The sequence below is a fragment of the Cyclopterus lumpus genome, chromosome 10 (genome assembly GCF_009769545.1).
Source record: "Cyclopterus lumpus isolate fCycLum1 chromosome 10, fCycLum1.pri, whole genome shotgun sequence".
Lineage (NCBI taxonomy): Eukaryota > Metazoa > Chordata > Actinopteri > Perciformes > Cyclopteridae > Cyclopterus > Cyclopterus lumpus.
Window position 1 is genome coordinate 18,423,315 of NC_046975.1, and position 20,331 is coordinate 18,443,645.

Consider the following 20,331-nt stretch of genomic DNA (forward strand, 5'->3'; position numbering starts at 1 on the left):
AAGGCAATCTTTTTCTGGCTTTTGACAATTAACTGTGAGAATATTTTGCTTTAATGTATTTTTTGTAACAATAACCCCAGCTGAAAACTAATTTAAATGGGTTTTTAGTTTCATTTTTGAGGGATGCAGATCTTCATCTTGACATTATAGGGCAAAGTAGTGGAAGAGTGGATTTAGAGAATTGCATGATTGAATTGTGTAGAAATACTGTTAGCATAAGTTATTCAAGCAGTAGCTCACAATGGGTCAAGGAATGTTATGATCTGCTGTAATAAAGTCACTACATGTCACGGTCTGAAGTGAGCTATGGCAATATGAAAAGGATTTTTTATAGTTTTTTATATATATTGATGTATAATGTTTACAATACAATGTTTACAAGCCCTTCTGGGCTGGCTGGTATTGATTTTTTTTATTTGGCTCTTTATTTACATAATTATTTTGTTAATGTTGCCATTGATTGTGCAATGACTGAAAAACTGTCCAGTGTCAGTCGGGGGATTTAGGTCGAGGTGTGTTGCTTGCCAACAGCTCTGCTTCACACTTGTGGTCCTTACAACCATAATCTGTCATGTCAAGAAGTGCATCAGATCGTTTCTGACTCGTAGGGCTGCGGAGCCAGTGGTTTATGTATTTCTGCATCGTCAAACCTAAACGGACTTTGTTACTATGTATCTGTAACCTACTTCGTGTTGGCGGAAGTTATTCCCCCTGTGACCCTGTCGCTTAGCAACCATGATGACACATTAGTCTAACTTATTTTTTTTTCAGACACAGATCGATACTGAAAGCGCAAAGGAATTAGATGTCTTTGTGATATCTGGGTGTCATATCGGCTGTGAACCAATTAGACTGCTTGATTTTATCAATGTGTTTTGTAAGTTAGATTTTTCTAATTTTAGTAGTTTTAGGTTATCTTTAGCTCGGAGTTCAATTGTGTTTTTTAAATAGTTGTTTGAGCATTTGACTCAACACACAGCAATAGAAACTAATTTCACCCCTTAAAGTCGTACATTCTGTGTATGATACAGCTCTTTAAAGTACATTTAATCAAAATCAGTCAACACAGTCATGGTCCTTGACAGCGCTGTTAGTTTTTCACCTTACATTTAACGACACTAACAAGAAGATAATCGCATCTTCCAGGTGTTACAATCAAGGCTTTATTTATCCAGACTTGATTTGTTAATTATTTCTTTACAGCTAACAAAAGGCAAGATGAACAATGAAACAGTGCAGGGTTCAGGGGGACAAATTAGCCACTTAAAGTCATCACTTTACCTTCTGGGTGTAAGCAGAAACAAGTGAAACTGACAACTCTTTCTTGCAGTCACAGTGCTACTCCTGTCCATAATTCCAGGATAGTTTTTGCTGCCTGTGCTGCAGCTTTAATGCTAAAAATAGTTGAAGTTGTTGTGTAAGGGATAAATAAAAATGTACGACTTTAAGGGGTGAAATTAGTTTCTATTGCCTTTTAAACAACTTAATTTGAGATCCAGAAAAGCAAGATATAAGTTCAGTAGTTCTGAAGTGAAGTGGCTGATGAGCTTTTAGTGAGACAGATCAGTTTGAGGGAAGATCTTCAGTCATAAATTGCTGCATTATGCTAGTACTGTGGAAGTCATGTGAGTGGCAGTTTAGGTGAACATGTATTCCGGTTGTTAGGCTTCTGTCTCCTCAGACGACGTACCTGAGCCGCCCCCAAACAAAGCATTTGTCATTTAAGAAAAAAGGTGGATTGATGCTAATATGTAAACGTAATGATCTGAGAACCTTTATTTGCAGCACCTCTGGTCCTGCTCATAATTTCACTGGCACGTTCCCACAACAGAAAATACTGAATCATTCATAACTGTCTCATTTCAAACGGGCTGCAGTTGGCATCTCTCAATAAGTAAAATCCTTCACTTCCCTCTCTGGCAGAAACACTCAGAGCGCCGGAGCAATGTTCACTGGACACAGTGAGAAATAAAAGGGTATTACGCTCACAAACACATAGTACAGCAGCTACAGGTAAGAATGTTACTTCTTTTCTGATTATTTCCTTTCCAGTCCAAACGCTTGTCTAGAGATCCAGGACTATTTGTCTATGAACGCCTACTGGAGCTTGAGCAGGAACAAATAAAGTGGGTGTGAGATAGTTTGACAACGGGCAACAGTCTTGATGGAGAGGACAATTAACGCCAACGTTTATCTTGTGTACTCTGCTTGCCACATGTTTTCTAGATGGTGCTGCTGGACATGTAAGAATGATAGTGTTTGTCCTGGACGTCTGAGCAAAAGGAGCTCTATTCAGTCTCTCTGTGTCGCCACAATTCCTGTATGTTTCTCTTTCAGTCACTTGAAGAAAGTGATATTAAAGCCCCATTTACTCCAGAAGCTTTCCAATCATGCTGTTTGCTGAAAACAGAGAAGACACACATTTCACTGGTTTACGACGACCATTTTCCCTTACACTATTGCAAATAGAGCTTCTGTTGACCATACAAATGTTCAAGGGTACTGTCTTTTTGTATCATACATATCTGCAGTATATTTACATAATAACTCTTGAAAATGGATACAGTTGAATAGCTTAGAGCTGCGTTATTCCACAAAAGCGACACTCTGACTTCGTTTCGGCTTGGTTTGGTTGCAACGACAATGTACAAATGTACAGACTGGCATCGCTCTACGGAGGCCTCCCACAGTCTGAGTGAGAACACCGGCAGGTGGAACTGGACCACTTAGACACAAAAATAGAGAAACAGAATTGCTGTACATGTTTAGTTGGAGCAGTAACGCCGCACGGTCCATTTTCCCCTGAACCGACTGGTCCTCCCATCTGCTTGGTACTCGGAAGGTCGTCAGCACGCTCCCCTGCAGTCTTTAGTGTCCATTGTTGAGCAGATGAAGGAGCAACAACAGAAGGCTGAAGGCAGCTTGAAGCAATAAGCTGGGAGGTGAAGCAGAGTTTGAGAGGCTGTTGGATGACAGGGTGGACTGGCCCACAAGTAGTTCGTTTCCCAGGGCCTAGCAGGAGAGAAATAGATCATTTTATGGCCACTCTTTTTTTTGGATAGTCCAATCTTGATGATATTAAAGTGTTTTTCAAACAGCCCTTTGCGTTTCAGGTAATTATCATAACTCATTGTAGAAAAGCAGACTGATGATAATTTGTGTCGGGGTTCATTTCAGCTCTGAAGGTCAGGATTAAAAACAGGGCAACGGTAACAGTCTGACTACACAATGCTTTTGTTTTATGAGATGGTCACTGTGTAGGTTTAGATGATCATAGTCAGAAATTATTTCCAAGTCTAGGCCGAGAAACATAGCCATGTACACATTGGACTTTTTTCCCAGCTTGGAAGATGTACATATAGGTGGTCTTTAAAGTGCCATGGATTAACCTTACTGTTCCAATTTAAGTGCTGGTAAGAAAAAAGACTGGATGGCAGACAACAGTTCAGGCAACTATTAGGAACAGGTGAGGAATACAATTTTTTTTTTAAAACTACATCAGTTTACACTGGAATTGTCTCATCCTTCTACGAACACAAGTCCATCAAAAATAATTAGAAAAAATATAATCGTCAGATGGAAAATCCAACCGTAGTAATAAAAGCTGCAAACCTGTGTTGGTATTATTGTATCCAGAATGTTCTTCATCGTTTCTATGGTGTCTGGTGGAGATGCGGTGCTCCTGCTTTCTCTGCTGCTGTGGCCGGGTGTACTGGACTGGCTGACGGTTGGCTGCTGGTCTGATTCACTTCCAAACGCCTCAAGAGCATTACCTGAAACATTCGACAATATAGCAATTAAAAGAAATACAAACGAATAAAAACAGTTGTCAAACTTCAGCAACGTCTTATTTCTGTACGGGTTCCACTCGTGTAATATTGAATCACGACAGATGCCTCAGGTTCTGAGTTGTACATCTTTCATGAGCGTGTATGCTTGGCCAGAGCTATAGTTTGGATTTGGTCAGCAGAGGCAAGAGAGAGAGAGAGAGAGAAAAAAATAAAACATAAAATACTCAGTATTCTCTTCAAGTAGCCTATCCAAACTGCACCTGCCTCTCCACATCGACCTCATTAACTCATAGACCGTTTGCCCTGGCCAAACCACTCTGAGACCTCTCTCTGTATCTTTTCTCGGCCCGGCGCTCGAGGAAAGACTTGCCAAAGATTCATCTCGACGCACACACCAAGCAAAGATACTCATTGTGTGTACAGGTTCATTGATATGTGCTCGTCAATTATGAGGACCATTAATTATTCACTCTGCAGAGCAGAGGTCATAATAGAAATGTGAAGAAGAGAATGAGCATTAGGAAACAAGGCAGAAGATGCACTAAATTACAAGACAACCATGTTGAACTTCTGGATTATTTAGGATGATCTAACACTTGGGCTGTATGCATACAAGAATATTAAAGAAATGTTGATCCTTTTCTTAATTGGGATGATCATTAAGGATGATCTAACACTTGGGCTGTTTGCATACAAGAATATTAAAGAAATGTTGATCCTTTTCTTAATTGGGATGATCATTAAGGATGATCTAACACTTGGGCTGTATGCATACAATAATATTAAAGAAATGTTGATCCTTTTCTTAATTGTATTTTTTCTCACAATATGTATATAAAAAAAGAACCTATACAAGTGTTGATAAGAGTACTAGTATTGATAAAAATCCTAACGAGACCCAACCGAACTGCTACTGACGACGTTCTCTTCGCTTGACTTGTTCAACTGACTTTAGCAGCTTACATAACAGACACTCTTGCTGTTATTGCATTAAAAAAAATATTAAAATATTTTGGCCTGGCGGGGTTTCCCGTTGGCCGAGCAGCCAGCCTGTGACGTTTACACGTATGAGCTCAGTACCGTAAAGACTCTTTGCTGGAGTAGACAAGGGGGTGAGGAGAGATGAGATTGTTTTTTGAATGACGGCAATGCCAATACAATAAGCTGCGGTGTTTGCCACAGGTACTAGAAAAATAAAACCTGCTTGTTATTTTTAAGGTTGTTTTTAATCATATCTCGTGCAGTTTTGTGTACAGTTGAAAAATGTTTCGGCCTGTACATTTGGCAGATAGACCAAAAAGTCAATTTTGGACCCTGAGGTAATGTGTGACTTTGGTGATTGCCCGACGTTGCATCTAATGACGTCAGTCAATAATAATAGGATGTTCTGAACAATTTACCAGCAAGATTATGTTTATTAGTAGCTTTAGTGACGGGTCAGTAAAAAAGAAAGTACATCAGGAGGAGATTCAATAAATATACAATTAGTGAACAATTAGAAGGCCAGCTAACTTATAATTACCTAAGAAGTGACTGAACACCCAGGAGAGAGAGAGAGAGAGAGAGTATACTGTTAAATCGACATACATCTCACTCTGGGGTCGTTTGGGCATGCTGGGAAACATCTGTCTCTCTGCATCCCAACGGCTCTGTCCTGTCACTTTTGTCTATCACAGAAGTTATTTCCTTTGCTTTTCATATCAACTTTGTTTTTATGTCCCCTGTTGCAGGTCATCACTACACATTATTCTGATTAGGGAACGCTTTTCCTGTATTTCATGTCATGATTAAATTACTCTGGCTGTACCAGCAGCATGGGGAAATTATATGAAACCATAGAAAACCAAACAAGCACCTGAGGTATTTGTGGAACGTTGTAGTTTCAGCTCTTCAGTGATGGGATTTTCTTTATATACCTGTTTACTCTCTCTCCTTATGGATGAATTTACATCTCTCCATTGCACCTTATTAACTCTGCTTCCTCCCCGGAGTCGTTGTGACTTCACGTCTCATAGGGTCCATTGGACCTGGAGGTGTCTGATGCCTGGTGAGCCGGCCTCCCACCTTGGCCCTGCTGATGCCCCGCCCCCTCCTCTCTACCTCCTTCTGTTTCATGGATTGGAGTTCCATTCATACATTGCCATATTCATGTAATGTGTTTATGTAACTTTGTAAATGCTGTTCATTCTGTACACATGACATCTATTGCTTCTGTCCATCCGGGGAGAGGGATCCTCCTCTGTTGCTCTCCTGAAGGTTTCTTCCCTTTTTTCCCTGTCAAAGGTTATTTTTGGGGAGTTTTTCCTGATCCGATGTGAGGTCCTGGGACAGGGATGTCGTATGTGTACAGATTGTAAAGCCCTCTGAGGCAAATTTGTAATTTGTGATATTGGCCTATATAAAATAAACTGAAAATTGAATTTACTCTGCTATATTTACACTAAGACTGAAAGCAAACATATGCTTACTTTTTCATCTCAGGTTATGTAAATATATGCAGCATAAACAAAAAAAGTTGCTCCTTGGCTCATATTTCTAGTCTGGACAATGTCTAAAAAATTTTATAAAATTGAAAGATTTGACATTTTTTTTAAAGCTCTCGGTCAAGAAATTGTCACACAACCTACCGTGAAACTGAAACTTTTCTCACTGTACAATTTGGTTTTGTGTGGATTAAACATATGAGACATATCTTGTTAAGTAGTTAGATTGGGAGTAAGGGATGCTGGTCGGTGGATTTTGTTTTTTAATATATATTTATATATTCATGATTGTATTTTTATTTGAATATTTGCTTTGATTAAAAATGAATTCTTGGCACTATTTGTTTTAATTAAGTTTAAATTGCTCATAAATCCATTATATGGCTGTGAAAACATCTCCTTCAAACAACTGTAATAATTCATGTTTATTCAAATTAAATTTGACAAGATTACATTTGAACACTTAAAAATAAGGTTTTAATTAATTCGAGCCAAAAGAAATCTTTACTGAATAAAGCTTGAACAAATCATCACAAGTCATTAAAACTTCTGTTAACGTTAGCTGTTAGCTGTTAGCTCTTAGCTCTTAGCTCTTTTATTCAGCCAAGCAGGACTGACAGCTAACAACCAGCTTTCCTGCTGCTAAATTTAAACACCAATTTTTTGTTATCACAACGTAGCATTGTCCCCCCTCAACGAACTGAAACACGATGCAGTTTGCGTACGGCGTTAGGTCAGTGAACATGCACAACTGTCTGAAAGCATGGATTAGAGGAATCAAAGTCACAGACATGCGATTCCAAGGTAACTGACAACTGTAGGTCAACACACATACAAGTTGTAATTGAATGCTGAATTGTAAAATATAACCATTAGTGTGATAAAAGGTCGAGGTCTGAGTAGACTGTCATATAATATATTAGTGGAACAATCTGTTTATCGATGCCATCTGATGATGCAGTTTGTGTCCTTGGAGCTGAAGAGAAACTGTATTTTACAGTACACTTTGAAATGGTTGGTGTCTCATTGCTGTTGGCCTAGTTTTCCTGTCAAGAGACTCTTTTTTTTTCAGCAACTGAGTAAAAAAAAAAAAAAAATCAACATAAAGACGTCTGGAGTGAAGCAAAAACAAAAAAAAAGAACTCACTCATAACGGCTCTAAACAAACACAACTCCTCCCCCAAAAACCTGTGTTGGTACATTTCAGGACATTGAGTGAGACTCACGGAGACAGATGTTGTCATTGAAGTATCCAAGGAAATTATCACAGTCTTCTCTCCGGCTCCCACTGGCCAAGCAGGAGCACCACGGGGCCACACTGGACGTTGAGTTGTCGACATAGTTGGGAGTTATCGTGCTTCCTGCGGAGAGAACGCACCAGGCCTCAATCAGTATTAAATATTAATTTTCCTTTTGAGTTGGTGCACTGTAATGCTTTATTATCTGACACTTTAATGGACACTGTATTTCCTAAACTGACCTGATGCACAAGGTTAATCATATTCTAGTTTCATTCTATTAGACTCGGCTGTGCGCTGAGTCGTTTGATACAAGAGAGAGATTCTGGCGAATACTCCAGTTTTCTCTATTTTAGGTCATAGTCATGGTCTCTGGCGTTGAGATTTCTTTTTCTTTTTCTTCGGCTGTTTTTCCCCTTCAACATAGTGGAGGTGTGATTTCAAGTGCTTTAATAAATACAAGGCAGGAATGAAAATGCCAAGTGTATGTTTGTGCTGAAGGGCGTCATTTGAGGTTCTTGAAATGCATTAGGTTAGCTTCTCTCTCCAGTGTGAAGAAAAGAAGTGGATGTTCTTTTTTTACAGACTGTTATAAAACAAATTAAACGCACCTCACATTGTATAAAAAACCTCTGTTTTTCTGTGTTGAGATATGTTTATGCTTCTTTATCCTACCATGTTGAACTTTTGTCTTGGTTTAGAATTAGAAGTTTAATTTTATTCTCCCACTCACTCTTAACCTGTTTATTAATCGTCTCTCTTGCTAGCTTTCTCTCATTCCTGCCTCTTTGTTGCTGCGGCATACGGTGGGTGCATAACTTTCTTTAAATCTCTTTCTTCTTGCATCTGTTAATTATATGTTTCCATTTTCCCTTTCTGTGCTTCCGGTGTATCGCCTCACAGGTGTGCACCAACCTAAGAGCCCTGTGTAGGCGAGGAGACAGGCTCCATAGTTCCCTTGCATGCAGCCATTGGCAGACGTTTCGGAGGGTTCACAGTCGTACTGGAACTGCGCCAGGCGAGACCTAGAAAATAAACGGGCAGTCGTTAGCAAGATCATGATGGCTCACTGTATTGTTTTATCTAAAAAGTTAGCTGGTTCCTTTTTTGTATTCTTTATTTCTGCGCTAACTTTAATTTAATTTAGAGTTTGCCCCTATGACATAAAGAAATATTGTTGGACGTGGTGAAGACTGAAAGCATTGGACTGTAATGTGAAAGTGATAGAAAGAGTAATATATTTCATCCACCAGACCTGGGATCATTAGTGAAGCCTTCTGAGTGTAATGGGGCTGTGAAAAATAATGGCCATGACCAGAGATAGCAATGAGCGATAACTCTGATCCATCTGGCTCTTTATCTGTGCTAAATATTTAATGTGTTATTCCAACTGGCTCTCTGGGGTGTTCTAACCAATGGTGGTAGAAAGCTTTAGGGCGAAACAGTGGGCCATTTTGTTGATTGGTTGCCTGTTTATTTGGTTTCAAAGAGCCATAATACTAAACAGCACTGGTCCAAATATGTATTGTGTGTATATTTAATACCTATGCCCATGGAGTACTTGAATACACTGGGAGTAATTAAACATTGCCTTGGCTGATTTGGGATACTTTAAAAAAGAAAGAGTTCATTAAGCCATACAAAACGGGGGATTACGATCATATTGCAGCAATATGTTATCGTATCCTTAAGGGACCAAGTGGCTAAGTGAGAAATAACTTTAATATCTGTTACAGACACGAGAGAAAGACTGCCTTTTGAAATGATTGGGAGCCAATTAAAAGCTACCATTTCGCTCCCTTCTAACCTGCACACATAGTCAGCTTTGCAGATCCTCATCTGTGTAATGCAGTTGGGCTTTTCCACGCTTTCATAGGAGCAGCTGGGTACAATCGTCTGCCTTCGTCGCTCTGCGCATGCTGTGTCCGTACAGGGGCAGAAGAGCAGCTCGTGCGTGTAGTCGGCCGGGACGCGGTCAAAGAACCTGCGCAGAGCCTTGTTGCATTTAAGCCGATTGCACAGGCCGGACTTGGCAGTGGGTTTGATGCAAGCTGAGACATATTCTGTGCGGAGCTTCTGGCACAAGTCATCCACATTGCAAGCCTTGGCCGCATCCAGGCAGCGATTCACAGTTGTCATGCCAACATCTGAGTCTGTGGATAGAAGTAAGGTCAAAGATAAGCGTGGATATCAGTGGAAACATAATACCGACAGAGCAGGAAAGATGATACGTTTATGTGCGTAAGAGCGTATGTGACCTGTGGTATGTACTCAAGTTTTTTTATTCAACATGCTGAGATGTGTCTTTGTAAGAGGTTCAACAGTTGAGATCGGTAGTTTGGAAAGTGGAAAGTGGAAGTGTATCTGAACAAAGAATGTCGGCTCATTTCCTGACGACCAGAATAACAAAATGAGTATTAGGAGAGGAGTGTGGTTTCTATTTCTAGGCTTTGAAAAGTAAACAATTTCTTAAAATGAAAATAAGGACGCAAATATATTCTTTGCATTATTCTAATGCTAGCACAAGAACCGGGGCCACGCCTCTCCATCCTTCTGATCAAACTTGTCATGACGGCTGCCTACTTCAACTCTAAACTAGTATGTGCTGGAAGGGGAGGGACTTCGCCTCTCAATGAGAGAGTAAAACAAAAGCTGATTTCTATACGATTCAGGAAATGCCTAAACAAATCTTTAAAGTCAAATGTAATGACAAGTGTGACTTGAGTCAAGCTAGTGTCGCGTGATCTGCAATGAAAACAAGAAGACAACTTCCTGTTTTTTTTGTTGGGGGCGTGAGCGCGAACCCTGGTCCTCCGTGTGGCAGCTTCTGAATGGACCTTTTGTGTACATGTTGCCTTGGAAATGAGCAACAGGCTGACTTTGAGCTTCAGAGATGAGTCACCAGTTTTTTTCTGCAGTTTTGTAACTTCTGCCGTTTTGTAACATTATTGTTCTGGTCGGATTAGTAGATATATACTTATATATAGCCTACATATGCACATAAATATTCTAATGCAAGTCACTTTTTCATTCCTTGTTTTTCTTGTAACCATGAACAAACAATTACCATAACATTGAATGTTTTAATTCTATGAGATTGCATTGGGTTTTTTTCCGGAGGCTAAACGAAAGAAGTCAAGACTTGAGGATATTTTATTATTAAGTTAGGAGTTTAGAAAAGTGCCGGCATTAATATTCATGGACGGTGGTGCAAATGAATAAGGATGCCATCCCACAATATAGTTCTGGATGCTGGAATTGTGTTCAGATGAATGATAATATTTGTGTAAATGTGTCTAAAGAAAACAGAGGATCTCTATTTTCTTTGAGTCATGTATTCGTGCTCGAACAGGACTTATTCAAAGGGTAAAATTGTATAAAATAAGGTGAAAATTAATGAAGGTCAGTGAACTTGCCGGCTGTAATAGAGGCCAAGCGGACGTAGTCGTAATCCTTATGCACCGTCTCATAGGGATAACTCTCCACCAGGTTGAGCCCTGAAAGAATAATAGAAACACTGCTGTTCATCACAATTCATTTAAACTATATGAAACAATACATACCTCATATATATCACACATATTTTTTTGATTTAACCCCTTGAGACTGCAGTCAACTAAATTATAATGTATACTAGTGGTGCAACGGATCGTTAAACTCTCGGATCGGATCACAGATCGAATCAGCACAAAAGAAAAAAGATCCCTGATCACTTTTTTTGTTTTGAGGCCAATACTAATTGCAGATCATCGATGATACATAATGGCAGACACGGATCCCTTTGTTGTTTGATTGTAGCAGCTGGTATGCAAGGCTCCAGGCAATTTCTTTTGTTTGAAACTCTACGACTCTGAAGTCATTGTAAACCATAAACAATTCTAAATGTTATCCCTTTACTTGTAGTAATTTATTGTGTTCAGAATTCAAATGACAAGGAAATAAAAGATTGTATGTTTGATTAAAACAAATCTTGTCATTAGTAATTTTAATGATGTATTATTAGCTGCACAGAGCAAGTGTTAAAAAGATAAACAGGTCCAGTATCTATTGATGTTGTTGTAAAATTATCTCCTTCAAACAACTGCATTTATTTAACACTACATTTTACGAGATTACATTTTAACACATCATGATATCGTTATAATGTACCTACGCCTTACGCCCAATACTCAACTTCACTGAACAACGTAACTTTCCTTCTCCTGCGGTCAATTCATTATTTTCAACACAGACTGTTTGTTTACAGTGTAACGTTATTGGATATCGCCGATGTCCTGATCGCATATTTTACTGAATACTGTCGGTCAGTAAAAACTTTACTTCACTGTTTAAACGTTAAACTGTGTCAACAAGCGTACCGCACGTATCATGAAATAGGTGGTCTGTTACACCTCTAATTTATAACCAGATAAAAGTCTGCCTTTTATTCACATCTTTATTATTGAAACACCCTGTGGTTCTTCAGCTAATGAATGAGAATACAACACAAGTTTTTAATTATACACATACAGACAAGTGCTATTCAGTCTGCACTGACCATGTATGATGGACTGATGAAGACTCCAGTAGATGCTCAAGCAGTTCTTCTCCTTTTTCATGCCCCGTTTACACTGGCAGCCATGCAAGGGGCTGGACAGCAGGGCGGACACTGCATTGGCACACTGGCTCCTGGCACCGGGCCCCAGCTTCACGCTGCCGTTGCCCGCCACACACTGACGCAAAGTCCGCAGGCGTGGACTACAAGTCTCATCACTCGAGCACGAGTCTCCAGCCACCAAGCAGTCTCTGCCGGCCAGGATAACCTCCAACAGAGCTGTGAGAGAGACAACCAGAGCACAGCAGATAAGCAGAAAGATGAGGGCGGTTTGCGATGGCAGTTGAGGTGTAAAGATGAGATGGAACAAAAGAATAGAGGAGAAGTCTACTGAAGTGTGACACAAATGTCAGGAATAAGAAAGGATTAGGTTAAATCAGCTGGGCGGCTTATTGTGTAAGTCTGAAACAGGTGAGATTCTCCTGCCGGTGTCATTACAGCGCTCCTCTCACAACAGCCAAGGGAACTGTTGCTTCAGAACTTGAGGTGCATCATGCATCTTAAGTTGAGTGAAACTCTGAGAGGGAATCCACAATATTATGTGTGATGGACGTTCTAGAGTCCACTGTGTTCAGGAGGAGGGCCGATCAAGAAAGATTTACTGTCTGGTTTTGTATTTCATGGTTTTAGGCACGGTAGCAGACTAGCTCTAGGGATGGCAATGTCAATCTGTCTATCAACCTCTTGGTTCCAGACAAAGATAAACCCAACACATACTGGATGGATTGCAATGACATTGGTTATTCATTGTCCCCAGAGGATAAATCCTTGTGACTTTAGTGATCCCCTCAACTTTTTAAGAGGTTGAGATTTATTGTTTTTCCGTCAGGTTCCATCAGGTTTTAATGTGTCCAACACGTTGGTTTATTGCCAGATACCTGCAGAACTAAAGACATTTTCATCAAATGCACTGTTTAGTGCTAATTAGAAAACGTAGAAGCTGATAAATGGTAATAATATATTGCTTTACAATATGCCTCTGATTCAACCATTCACACACACTCTGATGGTAGTGAGCTACCATGCGTGGTGCTGGCCAACCGTCGGGGGAAATTTGGGTTTAGTGTCTGGAGGCGCTGGAGACCGAACCACCAACCCCGTGGACGACCAGTTCTACCTCCTGAGCCACAGCTGCCTGAGCTAGCGGCTGGTGAAGTAGAATAAAGAAAAGCCCTTCAAACTCATTCAAATAAATTATTTAACCACATATTTTACAATTGGAGGAGAAGAAAGTGACAGTTGAAATATTGGCCAAAGGAAGGACTGCAGCCTTTTCTCTTTGTATTTAAAAACACAAACACAGACTGTTGTATAACGCAGATCAACTGATTTGTCGGTGGTGCACATTTATAGCATTACTCTTATCAAGATTTTTTATTTTTTTTTAACCTTAACTTAATGAAAACATTTTTCTTATGAGCTGTTTTATCAAAGTATCCTAACCCATGACTTATATTAAATTGATAATAACTAAGCTCTAGTTTATTTCAATGATAACATGCTTCTTCACTCTTGACTGAATTTCTGGAACTACTCTTACTAATTTCTCGCAGTTATGAAACCTTGGGTTTTTAATGTCAGCTGAAGAGGCAGACATATACCAATGTGGAACCATGCTCTCATTGATTCTGACTGACTCACATTGTCATGAGTCAAGTTCAGCTGCAAGTCTATTCGGTGATCCAGAGAACTTGAATATTGTGTGTTGTGTACAGAATGCACAGAGAACGAGTGAAAGACTCATAGATGTATTCATCTGCTGCTGTGGTGAAAAGCCCAGTTCCATTTCAGTTTATTGAACTCAATCTCAGTGAGCCAACACAACAGCTGGTGAGATGGGAGCTGCTGGTATTTCTTGTGCATCGCTGGCCGTTATGGATAAATACTTTGGGTAAACATTTGGGATATAGAGAAAAGGGAAATGTATTTAAGTCATGTCTATACTAACTGTACTGGTAATTATAGAATACCTTTTAGTAAAGTCATGGGGGATGACAAAATGGAAATACATTATGACTGCATTATATGATGTTATGGCTCTTTGTTCTTATATCTAGCCAACAGCTGACACATGGAGGCATATTTGTATTGAATTAAAAAATGTAATTAACTGCTGAGGCTTTCAAATCCTGCTGCGTATCTTGAATTTGAGTCAAGTCGTCTCAGGGTTTGCCTCCTGAGTCCTGTCCGTGGTTCGGTTTATGCAACAAAAGCCTTTTGTTTAAGGTCGGAAAAGATTGTGGTTTTGGTTCAATGTTGACAAGCACGTTGTGTCATTTCTGTAATAAGCCAGAAGATAGAACTCAGAACATGAAGCGGTCTGATGGATGAATACAAAATGACTCTATTGCAGCCAACTGGGAACAATAATATGCAGGAATAGGAGCTCTTACAAAAACATAATTATAAGCATCAAGATGTTGACCCCAGGCATAAAAATGGAAACAATTAGCAGGGTAACATTTTCATTGGAGACGTTTTTGCCACACATTAAATACAGACCCTTGCTCGAGTTAATTGCTGTGGAGGTGGATAATTCTTTTAAAGAGCTGTCACTCTTCTTTTGACTCTTTCCTCTCTTGCTGTTTTTGTAGGTTTTATAATTTTTTTATTTTTCAGTTTTCTTTGTAGCGCTGCTGTCATTTAGTTTTTTTTTTTTTTTTTAAATGACGTGTTTTCATGTTGTTTTACACAACGTATGTCCAATTAAATCAGACAACTACATGGCAGTATTGTTATCAGAATTAAAAGTAAGTCATTTAAATTTGTATTCTCAGGTTATTCTAAAACAAATTCCTACGCATGACCCACAATAAGCTAAGAAGATCCCATTATTCAAACACTTTAAACTCATATCACTGTTTTCTGTTTTCTACCGTAATGCGGTTTAGATGTTAAGTCAAAAATATTCTATTTCATGCTGCTTTCATCCGCTCACAGTTAAGGTATTTCTTGGGCAAATTCGTCTGAGCTTCCGTTTTGATCTTCAAAACAAACACACACACACGCATCCTCCGAAAAAAGAAAGTAATAAACAAACATATTTCCCGTTCTGTTAACCATTCCATCAATAATATGTGCCTTTTTTAAAGGTGGATCTTTACTCAAACCCCACAGGTGAACTCACATCAGGCGTTATTGGCGCTCTCATCCTCTATGCAGCACATGTCAGCTACATGCATTCAATACTGGCGTGGGAACGCCGGGAATAAATAAATAAATAAATATATAAACCAACGGCAATGTCCGACCCAAGGCCAGATGGTCTGTTGCAAATTCAAGGCAGAGTTCCCAGACCCGTCCTGCTATGTGTGGCAGTTTGTGCTGCCTGGGCAGAAGCTGGAATAGACACCATACATCATGAATGCAAATGAGCCGCTTGATTTGACATTTCCAATAAGCCCGTCTCTATGTACCAGTGGGTTTAGCCAATTAACCATGTCAGTAATCAATGTGTTCCGAGGCTCAGTTAAGGCCTCAGTTTCCCTGCCACATAAATCACTTGCAGATTAGCTGATCAGTTACCCTTGCGCACCGGCTTAATGGTCCACTTCAGGAGAGATAAAATGGAAAATGAAACTTAATGAAGTCCGCTGGAATGTAACCCATACTCTTATATACCTACAAAGCAGTGAGGCTGTGGAGGGAAATTGTAATTTATTGGTGCACTTAATGAGTATCACCTTTGTTTCAGTGCTCTTTAAAGGTGCAGGGTCCGAGATTGTCAGCATTTTGATTGCCTCTCAACGTCTCCCAACGACTCAAAGCCAAACCTGCAAACAGGGCAAACTAAGGCGAACGTCCTGACGCAGCCAACAGTGTTTACCCGAGGGGGAACCAGAGGATGGACGCTACATGTTATCAGCTGTAACCGCTTTATGAGCACAGTGCGGAGCAGTTAAATAACCAGCTAAAAGTACGCACGGCCGGCCCGGCTGTCAACAAAGCAAGGAGAATCTTTACATAGCAAATAGGTGTTCGCTGGTATTAAATGTTCATAATGTCGATACAGCTCCTGCAAGATTGGCATTGGTTGTTGGATTAAAACTAGCCTCACTTTAAAGTGAGCAGCATCCAACAAGACTCAAGCCCGTATGTATTTGTTTTCGAATGTTGAGATAATTTAAGAAATTATAGTAACACCGTTTACAGATCAACAAAACATTGATTTATCACCTTTTAAGTTGATACAGTAAACTTGTTAGCAAAGCAGTTGCTTATTTACACATCCAGCAGTTACAGAGGAACATTCACCTCCACTATTCTCACCAGCTTGTTACTAACTGTGTTTGTCTGCAATCTAAAAATATGTGCACATTGGTTGGAGGTCTTGCCAAATGAAATAATTAATGCTGAATTTCTATATCTTGAATATATATATTTGATCATCACTCTGACTAATATTCCTTCAGTTCACGTTCCTTTTGCCACCTCTGCTTCTCCAGCGTATCAAGCAATTTACACAGTAAAATAATCTTTAATCTTTCACATCTTTTCTTCAAAAACTACACCTTTGTAGTTTATGTGTATCCTTTTGAAATATTAACTTGAGTGAAAAAGGTTTTTTGATAGGAGAAATACATGTATGGACTGGTAAATGTGCTCCAGCATTTTAATTCACTTGTAAAAAGTAATTAAATGTGAAGGGTTAGAAGTGACACACTTTAATGAAAAATCCAAGTGAATAATAAATGTGGCTTATTCTTTATTGATCTCCTGCTGGTCACATTAAGCTCCTGAATTATAACACTTTGCCTTTGAGAGAAAAGTGAAGTTCATCATATTGTGAAAGTGAGATGTCCTTCTTACATAGTTTGCTTTATCAGTGACAACTTCTAGGAGCTCAACATGTAAGTTACTGGCATAAGTGAAAATAAACAGTTTTACCAATGTCATCTTTGCAGAGATGTAGCCTGTATTTGTTTTCGATAAATTGGTGCTGTCTGTAAGACAACATCATTTGCTTTTATGGGACAAAATTTGTCCAAATTTTCAGAAATCAAAGCAGAGTAGATTGAATTAGACTGCAAAATATCCATCTGCATTCTAAATAAAACGATGTCAGCTCCACTTATACTTCATGTTAGACATCAAATTAAAAGTGCACAAGGACCTAGAAAAGAACAGTAATTTAACTTCAATGTATTGAAAAGAGAAGCACTTCAATCATACTATGTTAGACATGTGGTACATATACCTATTAAGTTTTCTTCTAAATCAGTTGATCCTTTTCAAACCGTGGCTATGTTCAACCTTCACTCAGAAAATTACATATATGCCATTTTAATGCAGGAATTACACACTTAGCTTCCTGCTCGAATCAAGCAGGAAGCTAATAGGCCAAATATATTACTCTTTGAATCAACAACCTACCATATAAGTTAGATCAATTCTTTTATTTTAATGTTTTTATGAAGTAAATTGTGGTACACAATGGTTGGAAAGACCTGGGTTAGCTCACCTTTTCCAGCACAAGGATGTTTGTCTCATTGGTATCAGCCTCATTGTTACTGTTTGCTCTCCCACAGTTGTATCCACGCTTTTTTTACTGCTAATTCAATCCAAACATTACTGACTGCTGCTGTTTCATAGTAAAACCATTCAACCGGGGTGGCTTTTATTGTAAAGCAGTCACAGAAAGAACAATGTAATAGTCACCAAAGTTGGTCATCGAAAAGGCCTGTTTAAAACGAGATGATGGTCTTTTACAGCTTGCAGGGAGTAACAGAAGAAGACGGAACAGCGACAGGACGTATTGAACTGCACTTGCTGTTCCCAGCAACCAAGGGTGTCGCCAGATCTACCAGGATTGAAATCTTAAGGATTACAACTTTAATTCAGAGGTCAAAATGCATACAGAGAACAACACATTTGATCCAATATGATTGAGTATTTTGAATGCCCTGAAAACTTGTATTTTTCAAAATGATATCTCGCGTCTCCAAGAAAGCATCAAATCCTGAATTGAACCCATTTAGTTGCTTAACAACCATCTCCCCTCCTCAACCTTCACCATCACCCTCGACTTTAATCAAATGCTTTCCCTAAGAGGAGCTCTGGCCGGAGAGGAGAGGTTTTCCAATTTATAGAAAGCTGAGACCAAACTCGCACTGCTTTCCCCATCTCCAAACATGGACACAAACATAATAATAAGTGAATAAGTGACTTTTCAGTGAATAACAAATATACATAATTCCAGGCACTCAGCTCCCAGAAATACACACTATTGCATATGCCTGCTCCTCTAAATCCACTGCAATGAATTGATAATAAACCCAATGTCGCAGCGTTAACTCCTTCAGCGGCCTCTTGTTGATTATGTTGTATGTACTTGCATCTAGTTGTCACAATTAACAAATATGTTTATTATTAATCTCTCCCCATTATAGAGGCATGATGTTGCCATGTTCTCACCATGTACAAAGGCATGTTTTATTTCAAATCTCTCTTTCCCGTGTGTGTGTTTTTTTTTACATTCTTGCTGTGCAGTTTGAAAAGCCCCCACAAACGTACAAATTGATCCCATAATGCAAGGCTGCTGTCTGAATGGAGGGAATTGTAAACAAAAGATTAAGTGCGTGTGTGCGTGTGTGTGTGTGTGTGTGTGTGTGTGTGTGTGTGTGTGTGTGTGCGCGTGTGTTCTCATTGTATCGAAAACCAGTTTGAGCTTTCGTTCGGAAATGAGAGCATTCGCAAAGGCAGGGAGGTGGGTGGTTAAGTTTGGGATTTAAAGGAGCATGAATTAATTTATGACATTAATCAATCTCTGATCAGCGACAGCTTTGACAGGACTCGGGCATAAGCGTTCAGTTAAGAGGTTCTTTCACACCTGTTGGGGGGTGGGGGGGTAGTTCTGGTCCAATTCATGTTCAAACTGACGTTCCATTTGATTAGTTCATCTCTAGTTATATACTTGACCATATACAGCTCAATTATAAGATTCCTTCCTGTTCAGATTTCGCAATAAGAAGATAGATGTATTAATAGTTTAGCTTTTTGAAATCACAAACCTCTGACCCTAAAATCCTGGGGTTGGTCCGTATGCTTTCACATCAGACCGCTTGAACGGTGAGCGGACCGAGACTCACCGTTCAAGCGGTCTCGGTCTAAATCCAGTTAGAACTGGGTAGGGGAGGAGCTTCCCGGCCAGCCTAGGGTTCAGCATGCTGATGTTTAGCGGGTATGCTGTTTACCATGTTCAAAGTTTAGTCGACAGCAGATGGGCTGAACACAAAGTTCAGCTGAGGTGGATTGGAGTCATTTTGCAGATATTTGTTATTAAGTATTGAACCAATTGAAATACTGAGCAGATGACGATAGAGCGATAGAGCAGAGGACAATTAAAGTGATTGCATTTCATTCTGAGAGGCAAATTAGTGTCTCTACCAAATGGCAATCCATCCAATATTCCTTGACCTTCTGGTGCTTCGAGGTGAAAAGTCAGGGGATCACTAGTTATAAGGATTCATCCTCTGGGCAACATGATTGTCAGCACAAATCGTTATGACAATCAATCTAATGGTTGTTTTGATATTTCAGTCAGGACTAAAGTGGTGGTTCGACCCAACATCATTCCCATTCCATTGAGCCACGGTGCTATCATGGCTATGAAAATACACACATATGTGTGTATTTTGTGTATATATATATATACATATACAGTATATATATAAACAATGAGATATTTTATAAATAATGATGAGTAATATGGATATGATGATTAAGTGGGTAAACACAAATGACAGAACAGCTACAACAGTCTGGTGAGAAGTCAAAAAGTTCAGAACATGACAATAATGCAGCCTTTTAGCCAGGAAAAGACAATAATTATGCCATCTTACAATATCCAATTTCTAGTCTCATATCACGATATCGATATTGGCGTACAAACAGTGCATATCTATAACAGGCGGATCAGAGTGGAAATGATTAAAGTGGGAGATTAAATCTAATATACAATGTTAACCTATGAGGTTATTTCACCTGTAAAACATTGCCAAAGGCCACGCTTTTATCTGCAAAATGTTATTGCTTTTATTGTTGTCTTTTCCATCGTTAGCCTACACATCATTTTATTTCCGTGTTTGTGAAGCACTTTGTAAACTCATTCCAACAGGAGTGCTGTAAACTAAATCCCTGTCATCAAACCAGCATCATTGCCTATTTGGTGTTTGATGATGATGGCTCTCTGATGATTTACAGGTGCATGTGTGATAAATTAAGAC

At 39.3% G+C, this 20,331-nt stretch overlaps 1 protein-coding gene across 1 annotated transcript in view; it reads right to left on the bottom strand.

Annotated features, from left to right (window-relative positions):
- Positions 1 to 2,868: 2,868 nt before the first annotated feature.
- The window catches only part of gfra4b (GDNF family receptor alpha 4b), a 56,600-nt gene continuing 39,137 nt past the window's right edge, over positions 2,869 to 20,331 (bottom strand). Inside the window, exons 2-8 of the mRNA XM_034542990.1 lie at positions 12,050 to 12,325; positions 10,929 to 11,009; positions 9,320 to 9,665; positions 8,428 to 8,537; positions 7,501 to 7,635; positions 3,613 to 3,773; positions 2,869 to 3,012 (exon numbers count right to left, since the gene is read on the bottom strand). Of these exons, the coding sequence (XP_034398881.1) occupies positions 2,869 to 3,012; positions 3,613 to 3,773; positions 7,501 to 7,635; positions 8,428 to 8,537; positions 9,320 to 9,665; positions 10,929 to 11,009; positions 12,050 to 12,325 (1,253 nt within the window). The remainder of the gene's footprint in view (positions 3,013 to 3,612; positions 3,774 to 7,500; positions 7,636 to 8,427; positions 8,538 to 9,319; positions 9,666 to 10,928; positions 11,010 to 12,049; positions 12,326 to 20,331) is intronic.